Source organism: Hyperolius riggenbachi, chromosome 10 (assembly GCF_040937935.1).
Source record: "Hyperolius riggenbachi isolate aHypRig1 chromosome 10, aHypRig1.pri, whole genome shotgun sequence".
Classification (NCBI taxonomy): domain Eukaryota; kingdom Metazoa; phylum Chordata; class Amphibia; order Anura; family Hyperoliidae; genus Hyperolius; species Hyperolius riggenbachi.
This window is the reverse complement of record NC_090655.1, coordinates 229,598,486-229,612,861: the sequence shown is the minus strand read 5'-3', so window position 1 is coordinate 229,612,861 and position 14,376 is coordinate 229,598,486. Positions and strand designations below refer to the sequence as shown.

The following is a 14,376-nucleotide window of genomic DNA, read 5'->3' as shown; positions in this document are numbered from 1 at the left end:
CCGCCTAAGGCAAACTTGTGAAAATGCCGTTCGTCCCCCCCTTCAGTTTACTTCAGTGGGCGGCATTGCAGGAAGTGACGCGGCGAGCAGTGAAACGCAAGGAAGTACGTGAGTAATTGCTTCCCTGCTTGCTGCGCTGGCTCTAATTTTAGCAAAAATAGCTGGAGGGGGATCGCGGACGGGGGAGCCCCAGGTAAGGAGAGTCTGACCCCCCCTCCCCACGCTGCTCCCCCTTCTTGGCTGCTGCCCCCTCCAGCTCGGCCGGCCCTCCCTCACCCACGGCCAGGCGGGTGCCGCCTCCCCACTTCTGCCGCCTGAGGAACCCGTCTCACCCCCATGGGCAGCCCGGGGCTGAGTGAGGAGTGTGGACTGTGAAGAACTGAGTGAGTAGAAGTATACCTGCTTTGCAATAATAATATACTCACAGGGAAGGCAGGGCTACATTATTACCCGTGTTTCCCATTAAATAAGACAGTTGCTCCCAAAGATGTGCTAGGGCTAATTTTCAGGGGAGGGACAGTCCCTCTTTGGGAACCCAATCCCTCTGTCCCTCTTTCTTCCTCATTTGGGAGCTATGCAATTAACTTCTCTGTATAGGTGGCCATACACTGGTCAATTTGCCATCAGATCGACCAACAGATAGATCCCTCTCTGATCGAATCTGATCAGAGAGGGATCGTATGGCTATCTTTACTGCAAACAGATTGTGAATCGATTTCAGCATGAAACCGATCACAATCTGTGGAGCTGCCGCCGAACCCCCCCCCCCCCGCCAGCTATACATTACCTGATCCGGCCGACGTGAGTCCCCTGTCTCCACTGTCTTCTTCTCCGCTCTGGGCTCCGGGTTTCGGACCGGCTGGCTTCACTTCCTGTCTGGGGAAGTTTAAACAGTAGAGGGCGCTCTACTGTTTAAACTTCCTGCCGGGACAGGAAGTAGCCAGCCGGAACCCAACGGAGAAGAGACAGCGGAGACCAGGGGACTTGCGCCGGCCGAATCAGGTAATGTATTGCCGCTAGCGTCGGTCGTCGGGAATTCGAACGCTGCTATCGACGCACTCCAGACCCGCCGGCGATGGAGGGAATTGGCGGGAACGATCGATTTCGGACAGAAATCGATCATTCGGTCAGCGTTTGCGTGACGATTTCACAGCCAATTCGATCACAGTGATCGAATCGGCTGTATATCGGCGGGAAAATCGGTAAGTGTATGGGCCCCTTATGTTTTATTTTTTTTTACAAAATTTCAGATTTTTTTCTTTATTAATAAACTAAAAACTAAAAATAGCAGCAGCAATCAAATCCCACCAAAAGAAAGCCGTATTTGTGAGAAGAAAAGGAGGTAAAATGCATTTGGGTGCTAAGTTGTATGACCAAGCAATAAACAATAAATGGCCTAGTCGCTAACCTAAATAATGGAGGGTGTTGATGCCATGATGCTACTGTTTGAAAGTTCTTTCATTTTTTTTTCCTTCTGTGTTTTCACAACTGTTTAGGTATATTAGATCTATTACCATGTAATCTGTCAATACCACTGTGTAAACTGCTATTTTGTATTGTTATAACTTGCAATAAAACAATCAAAGTTTAAAAACAAACAAAAAAAGTAGTGGTAACCACATTATTGTTGCAAGCTAGAAGTGGCCGGGGCTCCCTTCAACTAGACTACTGCACTTATTTGTGGAGCAGTGCTTATAGTTCAAGCGTCATGAAAAATCATGCTAGCTCTTATTTGCAGGATGGGTCTTTTTAGGGAAACCGGGTGTTATTACCCAGTAACAGGCTGCAAAGGCTGCAGTTCCCAAATTCTCCACAAGATGGTTAGAAAGAGTGGAACGCACAAAAGAGAAGAGATGAGACGCAAATACAGCAAGGGGTGTGGCATAGTTACAGGGATTTCCGGGTTACAGGTGAAGCCGGAGGAAGTAGAGAGGAGACGTTGCTGACATTGGCAGCCAAGAGGGTAATTAGATATTATTGTATATGTACATCTTGTAAAGTTCTCCATCTGGTCATCCTCTTCCGCGTACAGCATATAGCTGCCTCCTGTCTCCAGCAGCTGATGGGCAGCATGGTGGATCAGTGGTTAGCACTCTCAACATGCGGCTCTATTGTTCTCTGATCTGTAGGAATGGATGCTCTATTCTCTGCAGGTTTCAAGATTTATTTTTGTATTATTTATGTATAATACATATTTTATTTATTCTAGTAATGAAAACATATTATGCTGCATTGTTATTATTGCTCCATCCAGTGACTGACTAAGCATTACCTTTTATGCTCATACTGTGCTGTGTGATCTGATTTTCTTGTATTCCTGTATTGTCATATTGCTGTATGTCACCCCTAAATATTGTCTGTAACCTAAATTAATGTTCAGCGCTGCGTAATATGTTTGTGCTTTTATAAATACAATAAATAATAATAATAAGTTTACACAGAGCTCTATGCCAAAGGAACTTACACTTTAATTTCCAATGCACACATCAGGTCCTGTGGCACTAGTCTAGTTTGGGGGACCCAGCATTAAAAGTCATAGGGAACAGTTCTCCAATCACAGCACAGAGATTTGTGATTGGCCTTCTAGTGTAGGCATAGTTTAGTATAACCTATCTGAACCTTAGCAGTTTGAGAGGGTGCTGTCCACCCAATTACATTAGCAAAATTTACCTATGAGGTTTCCTGCTGGGTGCCCGAAAGTAGATTAGCGCTGGTCCTGTATGGTCAGATGCTGGTTACCTGGTTGGAGGGCTGTTTCAAAGATCTGTAGCAAACAGGGGACACCACCCAGAAACCAAAGCAGGTAATCTGGGCGACGGACATAGCCAATCCCCGAGTGTAGGACAAGGAGGGACGGATAGTGTTATGCATAGGGTTTACAGTAGGGCTAGATTTATGGGCACTAGTCTACATCAGGGGACCCAGCAGGGAACCTTAACCTCCTTGCCAGTTATCCCGAGCTCAGCTCGGGGTAACCTGCGCAGTAGCATTTCTCAGGCCCTGCTTGGCCGATTTTCACAAAAAAAATTTATTGCATGCAGCTAGCACTTTGCTAGCTGCGTGCATATCTCGATCACCGCCGATGCGCCGCCCCCCCCCCCCCTTCCAGACCCCTTGCGCAGCCTGGCCAATCAGTGCCAGGCAGCGCTGAGGGGTAGATCGGGATTCCCTCTGACGTCATGACGTTGGTGACGTCATCCCGCCATGGCGACGGGGGAAGTCGAGCAGGAAATCCCGTTCTGAACGAGGTTTTCCCGCGTGCAGAGAGCGCCGGCGGCGATCGTGATAGGTAGGGGGATGCCGCTTGTCAGCGGCTATCATGTAGCTAGCACTAGGCTAGCTACATGAATTTAAAAAAAAAAAATTAAAAAGTGTTGCGCCGCCCCCTTGCCGAAATAATTGGAATGGCAAGGGGGTTAAAGGAAACAGGTCTCCGATCACAGCACCCTCTACAGCAGAGTTCCCCAACCCTGTCTTCAAGGCCCACCAACAGTACACGTTTTGCAGAAAAACCACTAACATGCAAAGGTTTCTTGTCTCAGCAGAGCTGATTAACTACCTCTTTGGTTTTTTACAAAACATGTACTGTTGGTGGGCATTGAGGACAGGGTTGGGTAACACTGCTCTACAGCATGAACCATTTTCATTGGCAAAACATTGTGGGCATAGTTTACTACAACCTATTGTAAACCTAGCAGTTCGAGAGGATGCTGTCCACCCAATCACCTCCGCTGAATTTACCTAAGGGGTTTCCTGCGGGGTCCACTAAAGTAGACTAGCTCCAATTTATGATTGGTAAGGAGCAGGTAGAAGCCTTAATGGAATATCAGCTGTAGCCACGATTTTATGTGCATTGTGAATGCAGCCTTAAGCAGAAGTGCTGAAACCCAGGACCCATTTTGTGTATGAGTGGAGTTATTTACGAGATGTATTTGGCTTTTTGATTAGGCCACCCTAAACCATTTATTTCTTCTTTCTTTGCAGTTGTTCAGATACAGACTTGCCTTTTCGCTCTGAATCAGTGTCCTGCTGCATAGCATGCTCACATATGACAAGTAGTTTTCCTTAAGGAATTTTGATACAGGGGAAGGTGAAATGATGAGGATAATAAAAGCAAAAGACAGAGAAGAAGAGATGTACATGAGGAGTGGTGATCAGTCCACACAGGTAGATGACATGATGAGGACCATTAAAGAGGAGGAAGAAGAAGAAGAGATATGTGTAAGGAGTGATCAGCAGTCTATGGAAGAAGAAATAATGGTGGTAATTAAAGAAGAAGATGAAGAAGACGACAAAGAAGTGGAGGAAGAAGAAGAAGAGGAGGAGGAAGAAGAAGAGGAGGAGGAAGAAGAAGAAGAGACACATGTGAGGGAAGATAAGCAGTCTATTGAGGGTGACATCATGGTTTTAATTAAAGAGGAAGAAGAAGAGACGTTTGTGAGTGGTGACAAGCAGTCTACGGAAAAAGGTGAAGTAATTACGAAAGTTAAAGATAAAGAAGAAAAATCGTATAGGAGGAGTGAGCAGAAGTCTACTGAAAAGTGTGATTTGATGGGAACAAATGAAGAGGAGGAAGAAGAAGAGGAGACCTATATGATGAGTGATCAGGAGGAGGAGCGTGACATGATGGGATCAAATGAAGAGGAAGAATCTTCTCAGGATATCTGCAAAGGTAAGTAGTGAACACTAAGGTCTTGTTCACATTAAGGGCATTTTCGCCTTTTTTTAAGTGCCGGTGATTTTCAAAATCGCCCTAAAAGCGCTTGTGCAATGATTCCCTATGAGAGTATTCACATCTGAGCGGTTTGATTCTGATCCGCTCACCAAAGCGCTGCCTGTGCCATTTTGGGGGCGATTTGCCACAATGAATGCTATGGGGAAATCATACAACGCTTGAAAAAGCGCTTTGTATAGGGATTTCCCCAACGCTTTCATGAATAAATACATTATATTTCTGGGTCAAAGAGTTCATTTCTTGACTTCATGAAGTGAAAAAACAAATCGCTTTGCAAAAGCACGTAAAAAATCGCTTTATAAAAATCGCAGTGCGCAGGTGAGCGCCGGGAGTTGCTAAAAACAAACGCTAAAAAAATCGCAAATCGCTGGCGTCAGTGAACACAGCCTTAGTCCAGAAATATTTCCCACTGATATACTTGTATGAAGACTAATCAATGGTAGGTAATATGGAATTTTAGCAGTTTAGTGTGAGTTTGTGAATATGGCTATATTCTTCTCAGTCAGATTCAGACTATGCCTGCCCATTTTTTGTTAGCACAGTGGGGGTGATGCCATCACAGTAACATCTAAATGCTCTGATTACTAAGATATTTTAGCTTCTTGTATCCTAGATATTGACAGGAAGATTGTGTACAGTGCACTTCACATGTCGGTTATCAATACACAAAGCAGTTACAAAGTTATTGGGTTTGAATGTAAATACTGCCAAGGGGTTAAATATGTTCTTGTCACCAATGTGTGGAACGCCCTCAGGATTAAAAGGTTCAAGGATTAAAAACAATGCTGAGTACACACATCTTCCAGTTCTCACCCAGCTGTTCTTGTTGCCAAGCAAATTAGGCTTTGGCTGCCATGTAATGATTGTGTAGAGCATTGCCGCACAGTCCTCTTGCACTTCACCCCATTACCCCCTTCATAGTGGGGCTAGGCCATGTCCCCTCACTTGCCATTTCTCAATTACATTATTATTTGTCCACCCAATCATACATCATCCCACTAATAGGAGAGAAAGGCAGAGTAAAGTCTTATAAAATATGCAACTGGATAGAGGCTTTAAAGAGGAGCTGTCAGCCATGCTATTTCAGAAAATAAAGCCACATATTTAAGTAGATAAATACTTGCTCTACTTACATAACATATGTATTGCACTGACCATGGTTTGATTTTAGTGATTTATCTACAGTAAAAAAAGAGAAAATCCTTCTTAGCATTTCCCATTTTAAGTGTGGCTATTTTCAAGCCAATCCTGATGTCATTTCCTCCCTTACTCGTCTCTGCATGATTGTGTATGCCTCCACTATAGAAAGTGCATTGTCTCTCAGTATGAGAAATACTGGTCAATCAGAGAGGAACAGAGGTGTGGAAAAGGGAAACAGGAGGGAAAGAGGCTTCAGCTGATCAGGCTGCATTAGTTAAGTCTGAGGGGGAAGTATAGAAGCAAAAAAGGACAACCCAGCATGCCCTGCAACTTCCTTTTTGCGTACCAAATTTTGTGTGTACCAAATAAGAGTTAGGTAAACTGGGGAGTGATCATTTATCAACAAGAAAAGTAACAGTGATTTTAACTTTTGGATTGTCTGGTTAGCATTCTTATTACTTGTTTACCAGATAAAAATATAGAATAGATTTTTTATTTTATGCGCGACAGTTACATTTTAAAGGGAACCAAGTACCACTTTTTTACCTGTTTTTTATTAGCTGTAGGAACTGTTCCCCCTTCCTCATTCTAGTGGCCCATAATTTATCTAGGAAAAGGTGTAAATAATCTGTGACTTCTGTAAACTTTTTGAAGCATAGTTTCCAATCTTTCCACCTCCCTGCTGATTAAAACTTTTCTTTGTTCTGTGCGCAATAAAATAATTACAGCAGTCCTTGGCTGCCTGAAATTTCTGCTGTTCAGCAGGCCTGGGAAGTAGGAGGAAATAGGATAATAAAGGCCTCTGCTAAACTTTTAAACGCAAAACCCCAAAGTTGCTCCGGCTCCTTGACTCCGACTTCTTACTGTAATACTTACCAGGGCTGTGGAGTTGGTACAATAATCATATGACTCTGACTCCTCAGTTTATCAAACCTCCAGCTCCAGTTACCCATAATTGCTTTGATTCTGACTCCACAGCCCTGGCAGAAAGGAAACCGGGTGGAACGACGAGGGACCAGGATGATTACAGAGGTCTGGAAGAAGCCCCAGGTACGTTAAACTAGCCACGTTACATTTATGGGAATATACAGGCAAAACATGGTAAGGGAATAAACAGGAAAAACATTAGACCCGACTGCTTAATAATATGTATTGTGTTGTATGGATAGGTGCACAGCTGCAAGTGAACAGAGCTTCACAAGGGGATTTTTCAGTGTGAAAAGCTCAGTTTCAGAGGTAATATTTATTGTTTACACCAGGTTCAATTTTGGGCTGAGTGTGGTTTAAAATTACAGCAGTAGACATTCAAAATGAGTTTTGAAAACAAAAAAAAAACGGTATAAACTGGTGCAAAATGTGTTGGTAAAATGCCTTTAGTCAGATCTTATAACCTCGGAGGTTTGTGCCCATTGTCATCAGTACACCTAAAGGTGCCCATACACTAACAGATTTTCCTTGGCAGACTCAGTCACTGTGATCGAATCTGCCAGAGATCAATGCCTTAACAAGGCCGTCCGATCATAATTCACAATCACTTTCTGGCAGTCATTTATGAAAATTATCAATCAAAATTAATTGAACTTATTGATTGCGCTGGACAGAACATTTCACTTGAAAGGGGGCAGGACATGGGGCACGGCAATTGGCAAACATACTGCCCCATAGCCAGTGATGGCTTCCAGGTATCCCCTCCCGCCAGCTAATAGTGCTCTCCTGGGCCCTGCAGAGTACTTATGGCATATGAGAGTACTTACCACTCACCTGGCCAGCTGGTGTGCTCCCTGCAGTCTGTGTCATTTCAACCTTCATGGCACCTGGTCTCCATGACCCGGTAGCATGTTATGGGACTTCGTACATGCCACCAGGTCACAGGGAACAGGCGGCGGTCTTCGGGGATAAAGACAGAGGACACAGGAGGGAGCACATCAGCCAGACCGGTGAGTGGTGAGGGTGCTCCAGTGCCACAAGCACTCTACAGGGAACCGAGGCAGCACTATGAGCAGGGGGGAATTTTAGAGGTCCCATCAGCAGTCTCTGGGGCAATGCTATCTGCGGACGTTCTATAGGTTTTTTTTTTTAATGCATTTCAAGATAAAATCTATAAAAAATCTATTTGCAGTGTATTGCAGGAGTAGGTCCTCTCTGATCAAATTTTGGTCAGAGAAAGATCTATCTTTTATCTGCCAGTGTGTGGCCACCTTAACCTGTGACTCTGTAGTGCGTCTGACTTTCTATATTGCTGTTCTGAATGCCCTAATTGCTATATGCACACAGGAGAATGCATGTTCTATAACTATCAATATTATTCCCCCCAATAGATGTACAAGATGTGGGAGACACCTTGGAGGGACTTCTTAACTCACTACCAGATTATAATTCAGAAGGAGAAGAAGCAGAAGCAGATAATGGCGTCACACAATATTCTCCAGGAGAAAACCCCATTACTGAAACTACACCTCATAGACTTCACCATGAGGAGAGATCACCGGATCCCTCTAATCCTGAGGAAGCTTCTGATGTATCAAAGTCTAGTTTTGAGGGCTCCTTAAAGTCACCAGTAGATGCACAAGGAGGTGCTAAGAAATTTTCATGTGCTGATTGTGGTAAATGTTTTATAAAGTATTCAGGCTTGGTTGCACATCAGAGGGTGCACTCAGGGGAGCGTCCGTTTTCATGTTCAGTTTGTGGGAAATGTTACACGCAGAAAGGGACTCTTGTTAGTCATCTGAAAACCCACCCTAGCGAGTTACTTTTTTCATGTTCTGAGTGTGGGAAGAATTATGCACAGGAAGAAGAGCTCCTTGAACATAACAAAAGCCATGCAAGGAAGCGTCCCTTTTCATGTTTAGAGTGTGGAAAAACTTACTTATACATAAGTCACCTTCACAGACATCAGAAAAGTCACAGGGACAAGCCATCTTTGCCATGTTCGGATTGTAACAAACGTTTTGCCACGGATGAAGACCTCCTCGAGCACCGTAGACTTCACACAGGACAGCGTCCTTTTTCATGTGGAGAGTGTGGGAAAGGTTTTGTGCAAAAGGATCATCTTCTTGTACACCAGAGAAGTCACACTGGTGAACGTCCTTTTTCATGTGACGTATGTGGGAGGGGCTTCAGTTATAAAATTGACCTTAGCAGACACCAGAGAATTCACACGGGTGAGCGACCTTATACATGTCCAGAGTGTGGAAAAGGCTTCATTAAGAATTGGTGCCTTACTGTTCATCTAAAAATCCACACAGGCGAGAGGCCTTTTACATGTTCAGAGTGTGGGAAAGGTTTCATTACAAAGGGACACCTTCATACCCACCAGAGAGGCCACACGGGGGAGCGTCCATACGCCTGTACATTGTGCGACAAGAGGTTCATTCATAAAACAGACATGCTTAGACACATGAAACGCCACACAGGGGAATGTCCTTTTTCATGTTCAGAGTGCGGAAAGGGTTTTGTTCGCAAACAGTCGCTCCGTATGCACCAGAGAACTCACACAGATGAGCGCCCATTTTCATGCACAGTGTGTGGGAAATCTTTCCGGGTGAAAGGTGCTCTGCTGAAGCACCAGCAGAGTCACACAGGCGTGCGTCCTCATTCATGTTCAGATTGTGGGAAGCGTTTTTTCCGTAAACAGCATCTTCTTGCGCATCGAAGAAGTCACACGGGAGAGCGTCCTTTTTCATGTTCCGACTGTGGGAAAACCTTTGTGCATAAAACGGACCTTATTAGACATCAGGGAATTCACACAAATGAACACCGGTTTTCCTGTTCAGAGTGTGGGAAGGGATTTGTGCACAACAAAGACCTTATTAGACACCGTAAAAGTCACAAAGCTCAGCAGCATCTTATATGCTCAGAGTGTGGGAAAGTTTTCAAGACAGAAGAGGCCTATCTGAAACACGAACAAACCCACACAATTCAGCGTCTTTATTCGTGTCCTGAGTGTGGGAAGTGTTTCACTTCTAAGTCTTACCTTCAAGTTCATCAGAGAAGTCACACGGGCGAGCGGCCTTTCTCGTGTTCAGAGTGTGGGAAAAGCTTTGCTTATAAAGCAGACCTCATCAGACACCAGGGAAGTCACACAAACGAAAGTCGTTTTATATGTTCAGCGTGTGGGAAGGGTTTTATGCTTAACAAAGACCTTGTCAGACACCAGAGAAGTCACACAGGCGAGCATCCCTTTTTATGCTCAGAGTGTGGGAAACGGTTTTCAAGGAAAAATCATCTGCTTGCTCACTATAAGAAAATGCACATAAAGTGATCACAGTGAGATTTCTGTGGCTAGTTGTGCGTCGGGACGCATGACTCTCTTGATTGGTCAGACATACAAAAGTGACATTTCAGGTCAATAGACAGAAAAGGAAAAAAACAAAACTTTGTTTGCAGGAATATAGTAGTTCTAGGGTAATTTGTATTCATTTGGTGCCCATTTCTTAGGAAATCACTGCAATAATTTTAATCCAAATGTATTTCTTCAGATAGAGAGAAGGATTCCCAAATGTTTTGAACTTAAAAGGAATCTGAAATGAGTGGGATACAGAGGATGCCATCTCCATTCTCTTATAAACAATGCTGGTTGACTGGCTGTCATGCCGAGCTTTTGGCTCTAGTTGTGTTTGAGTCACACAACCTGCAACAAGCAGGCAGCCAGTGGAGTCTCAGCATCTGACCTGCATGCTCATTCTGGGCCAGTGACTTATAGTATTAGAGGCAGAACATCAGCACAGAAGTCAGGCAACTGGCATTGTTGATATAGGAATGAAGATGGCAGTCTCTATTTTCCTCTCACTTCAGGTTCCCTTTAAAAAGACACTATAACAAAAAAAAAAACCACCTGGGGGATACTAACCTCAGGAGGGGAAAGCCTCTGGATCCTAATAAGGCTTTCCCTGTTCTCCCCTCTCCCTCCATTCCATCGCTAGCTCCTCTAAAACCACAGCCAGCAAGCCTGTTGGCGCAGTAACATCCACAATATTTACCTTCCCCCGGCTCCAGCGCAGTAGCTGCTTTCTGTTCGGGCTCAGGTGAAAATAGCCAAGCCCGATCGGATCCTCTCTACGGTGTGAGGCGCAAGTCACCTGAGCAGTAGAGCAGACCCAATCAGGCTCTGCTATTTCTGCCTGAGCACGAACAGAAAGCTGCTACTGCGCTGGAGCCGGGGAAGGCAAATATTTACCTCCCCAGTTGACCGGGGCTTTAATCACTGCAAAGGAGGGATGGAGGAGGAGGACTTGGGAAGCCTCATTAGGATCCAGAGGCTTCCCCCTCCCAAGGTAAGTATCCTTCAGGTGGGGGTTTTTTAACTACAGATTTTCTTTTAACCTGCTAAAATCATGTTGACTGCAGATGGACACAGCAAAATGACGGCCTTTGGCTTAGTGCTGGAAACTGCATGTGAAATATTTTTAAAAGTGAAAAAAAATGCCTGATGATTAAGCACTGCAGTAAACAAACCGAGAAATTAAAATGACTGACTCCAGATAGCCAATGAAGTGCTAATAAGTTTGACTTGCATGCAAACTGGATGCAGATATGATTTAGGCCAAATCCAGTTGCTGTTGGTTTTGGTCTTGTTTCACACTACCTACCATTTGCATTACATTTTCATGGAAGCCAGAATGACTAGCATCTCATTTTCAATCTAGGAGGCTAATTATCTGATGGGCCCAGTGAGTTGTGGTCTGTTTTTATCGTAAACTGTATAGAATATGAGTCAGCCTGGCTCCCGCTGCAAAGATCGGCATGTAGCATGCTGGGAGTATCATAGGTACATGTCTGGCTCCTTTGCTCCACTGCATTGGTGCAGAGGGAGTGGGTTGGAGCTGGCCATTGGTCCCGAGTCTTCCTCAACATGAGTGCAACCATGCAACAATATCATTGTGCCATGTGCCTGTACTGTGAGATAAGCCTGGGCTTTGAGTATTGGGGAGTGAGGGGCAACCAAGCTGTGTTAAAATATTTGACTTCTCCCATTGCATCAGGTCTCCTCTTTGTCCCGACTGCCACCTGCTCTGTGCTGCCCTCCTCTGGCTCCTGCTCACATGACATGCATTGGGAGTCGGGCATGCAGCACCGAGCAAGTGGCTGCCCGGGAGGAAGGGAAGACACGATGCAGCAGGAACAGCTCTGTGCTACTATGCAGAGGGAGGTGGGGGTGCAGCAGGGGGCCTGATGCTTATGGTGATTGCTGAGGGGCCCAAAGGTTACACCCCTGGTGGGGGGAGCAGATTAGTTCTGTTGTCACCTGTTCCTCAACACACACACACACACACACACACACCCACACCCACACCCCTTTGTGTTCAAGCCTTCTTTTGACAACTACAGCAGAAGTCTTTGTACCTGTGGGAGAAAGGCGTATTTATATAGCAACTAAAATGCATTTAGATGAGGTTATTTGTTACTGTCTAAATTGACCTTAAGAATACAAACCCATATTATCCTTCTTCAGGTTCAATGTGATATATCTTAGCCACAGACAATGTCAGTAGTAGGCTCTCTAGCTATTGCCTGGTTCTTGTACATTTCAATTTAATCCCTTCTTGAGTTTGACCCTGATTGTCAGGGGGTGGAGATGGTCCATTCTAGCTAGACTTTCTCCTGTAGGAGGAATGATGAAGAACCATGTGATCAGTCTTCATCAGGTCAACGATTAGTAGATATCTGGTTGGCTGGCCTCTTCGGCTTCCTGTGTGGGCTAAGAGAGGAAGCAGAAGTAGTAGATGACCATGTCGAACTTATTTCTATTTTAGCCTACTCAAGAAGCCAGTCACCAGCCAACCAAAAACTTGCTAATCAATTATCTAATTACATGCAGCTATCTGCCGCTCCATGGATTCTCCTGCAGAAGGCATTCTCTTAATACAAATGATTATCTCTATTTAGGAGTTCTCCCAGCCTTGAGTCCAGGTTCCTGGAAAGTTTGAGAGGATTCCAGTAATAACTACACCCTCTACAGCATAATGGTGTCCAATTGGCACATTTTACCACCTTCACGTAGTGTAAGGGAGAACAGATTTTAAACAGTGTACTGTGATCAGATTGTGTATATAAGGTATCATACTACATAGAAGTGGTAACTGGCTTATCAATGGCCAATCAAAATTGGATGTGTGCTTAAAGGGAACCTGAAGTGAGAGTGATATTTATTACATTCTAAACTATATCAGTTTCCTGGATTCCTGCCGATCCTTTGCATCTAATACATTTAGCCATAGACCCTGAACAAGCATGCAGCAGATCAGGTGTTTCTGACATTTTTAGTTGCATGCTTGTTTCAGGTGTGTGATTCAGACACTACTGATGCCAGGATGATCAGCAGGGCAGCCAGGCAACTGGTATTGTTCAAAAGGAAATAAATATAGCAGCCCCCATATCCCTCTACTCTCAAGGTTCCCTTTAACTCTAGTCTACTGTTGTGTTAGCCGTGGTGATGTAAACATATACACTTATTTTACTAGTTGCTCAACAAAATGTTGTTCCTTTCTTGTATTGCATTGTTAATGGTGTTTTAGACAATAAAGAATATTTTACTTGGATTCTTATTCATTAGTCTGCAGATCTTTGATTTAATGTCTGAATCTGTTAATTATATCTACTCAGAGTTGACCAAACACAGGCAGGCACTCCAGGATGCCCAGAGTTGGTTGAGGCTGGGAACACACTAGGCAGTGCGGTAAAAGTCGCATTTTGCTGCATATGTGTGTGTGCGTTTAGTGCGTTTTCTATGCATTCGCGTTTTTTTCCCGCGCAAGCGTTTTTCTTGAGTTTTGCGTGCGTTTGGGGCTCACATATACAAAACGCATATGAAGTTTGTATGCTTTTTGCATGCTTTTTTTTAATGCGTTATGCAAATTACTAGGCAGTCAACAGGAAGCGGAAATACATAATCAAACTTGTTTTTTTTTAAAAAAAAAGCATAAAAAAACCTAAAGAACGCACTAAAAAGCAATACCTCTGCGTCACCACTGACTTTCATTATGTGCGTTTTAGATACGCTTTGGAAAAATATGCATCAAGACCAGCGACTTTAAAAACGCACATTGCAGAACGCAAATATATGCGTTTTTTTCATGCGGCCCATTGACTTGCATTATGTGCGTTTTCCGCAGCGCTAGCATTTCTGCCTGGTGTGTTCCCAGTCTCAGAGGGTTTTTTTTTTTCTTACATTGTGGGAGATTGCAGGCTCACGACTGCTAGTTTAGTAACCAGGAGCATAGCTAGAGATCATGGGGGCCACATAGCACAGTTTTTCAAAAAGATTTATGTTCTACCCACTGGAGATCTTTGTATTGAGGCTAGGTTCACAGTGGGACGTTACAGGCGCACGTTAGTGCAGCCTGTAACGCAGCCCCACTGCACAGTAATGAAAAATCAATGGGCTGTTCACAGTGCCCACGTTGCGTTACATTGTAACGCTCCACGTCAAGAGAAAGTACTGCATGCTGTGCATTATAGGCGGCTAAGCTGCGTTAGACTGCTTGCACATGCTCAGTCATGTT

General features: G+C 44.3%; 1 protein-coding gene across 1 annotated transcript; it reads left to right on the top strand.

The window, feature by feature from the left end:
• Nucleotides 1-1,880: 1,880 nt before the first annotated feature.
• On the top strand, nucleotides 1,881-13,402 carry LOC137534721 (zinc finger protein 271-like). Its single transcript, XM_068256339.1, has 3 exons — nucleotides 1,881-1,963; nucleotides 3,985-4,672; nucleotides 8,194-13,402. Exons 2-3 carry the CDS (start codon nucleotides 4,096-4,098, stop codon nucleotides 10,134-10,136), a joined length of 2,520 nt encoding a protein of 839 aa, XP_068112440.1. The 5' UTR covers nucleotides 1,881-1,963; nucleotides 3,985-4,095; the 3' UTR covers nucleotides 10,137-13,402.
• The last annotated feature ends 974 nt before the right edge of the window (nucleotides 13,403-14,376 follow it).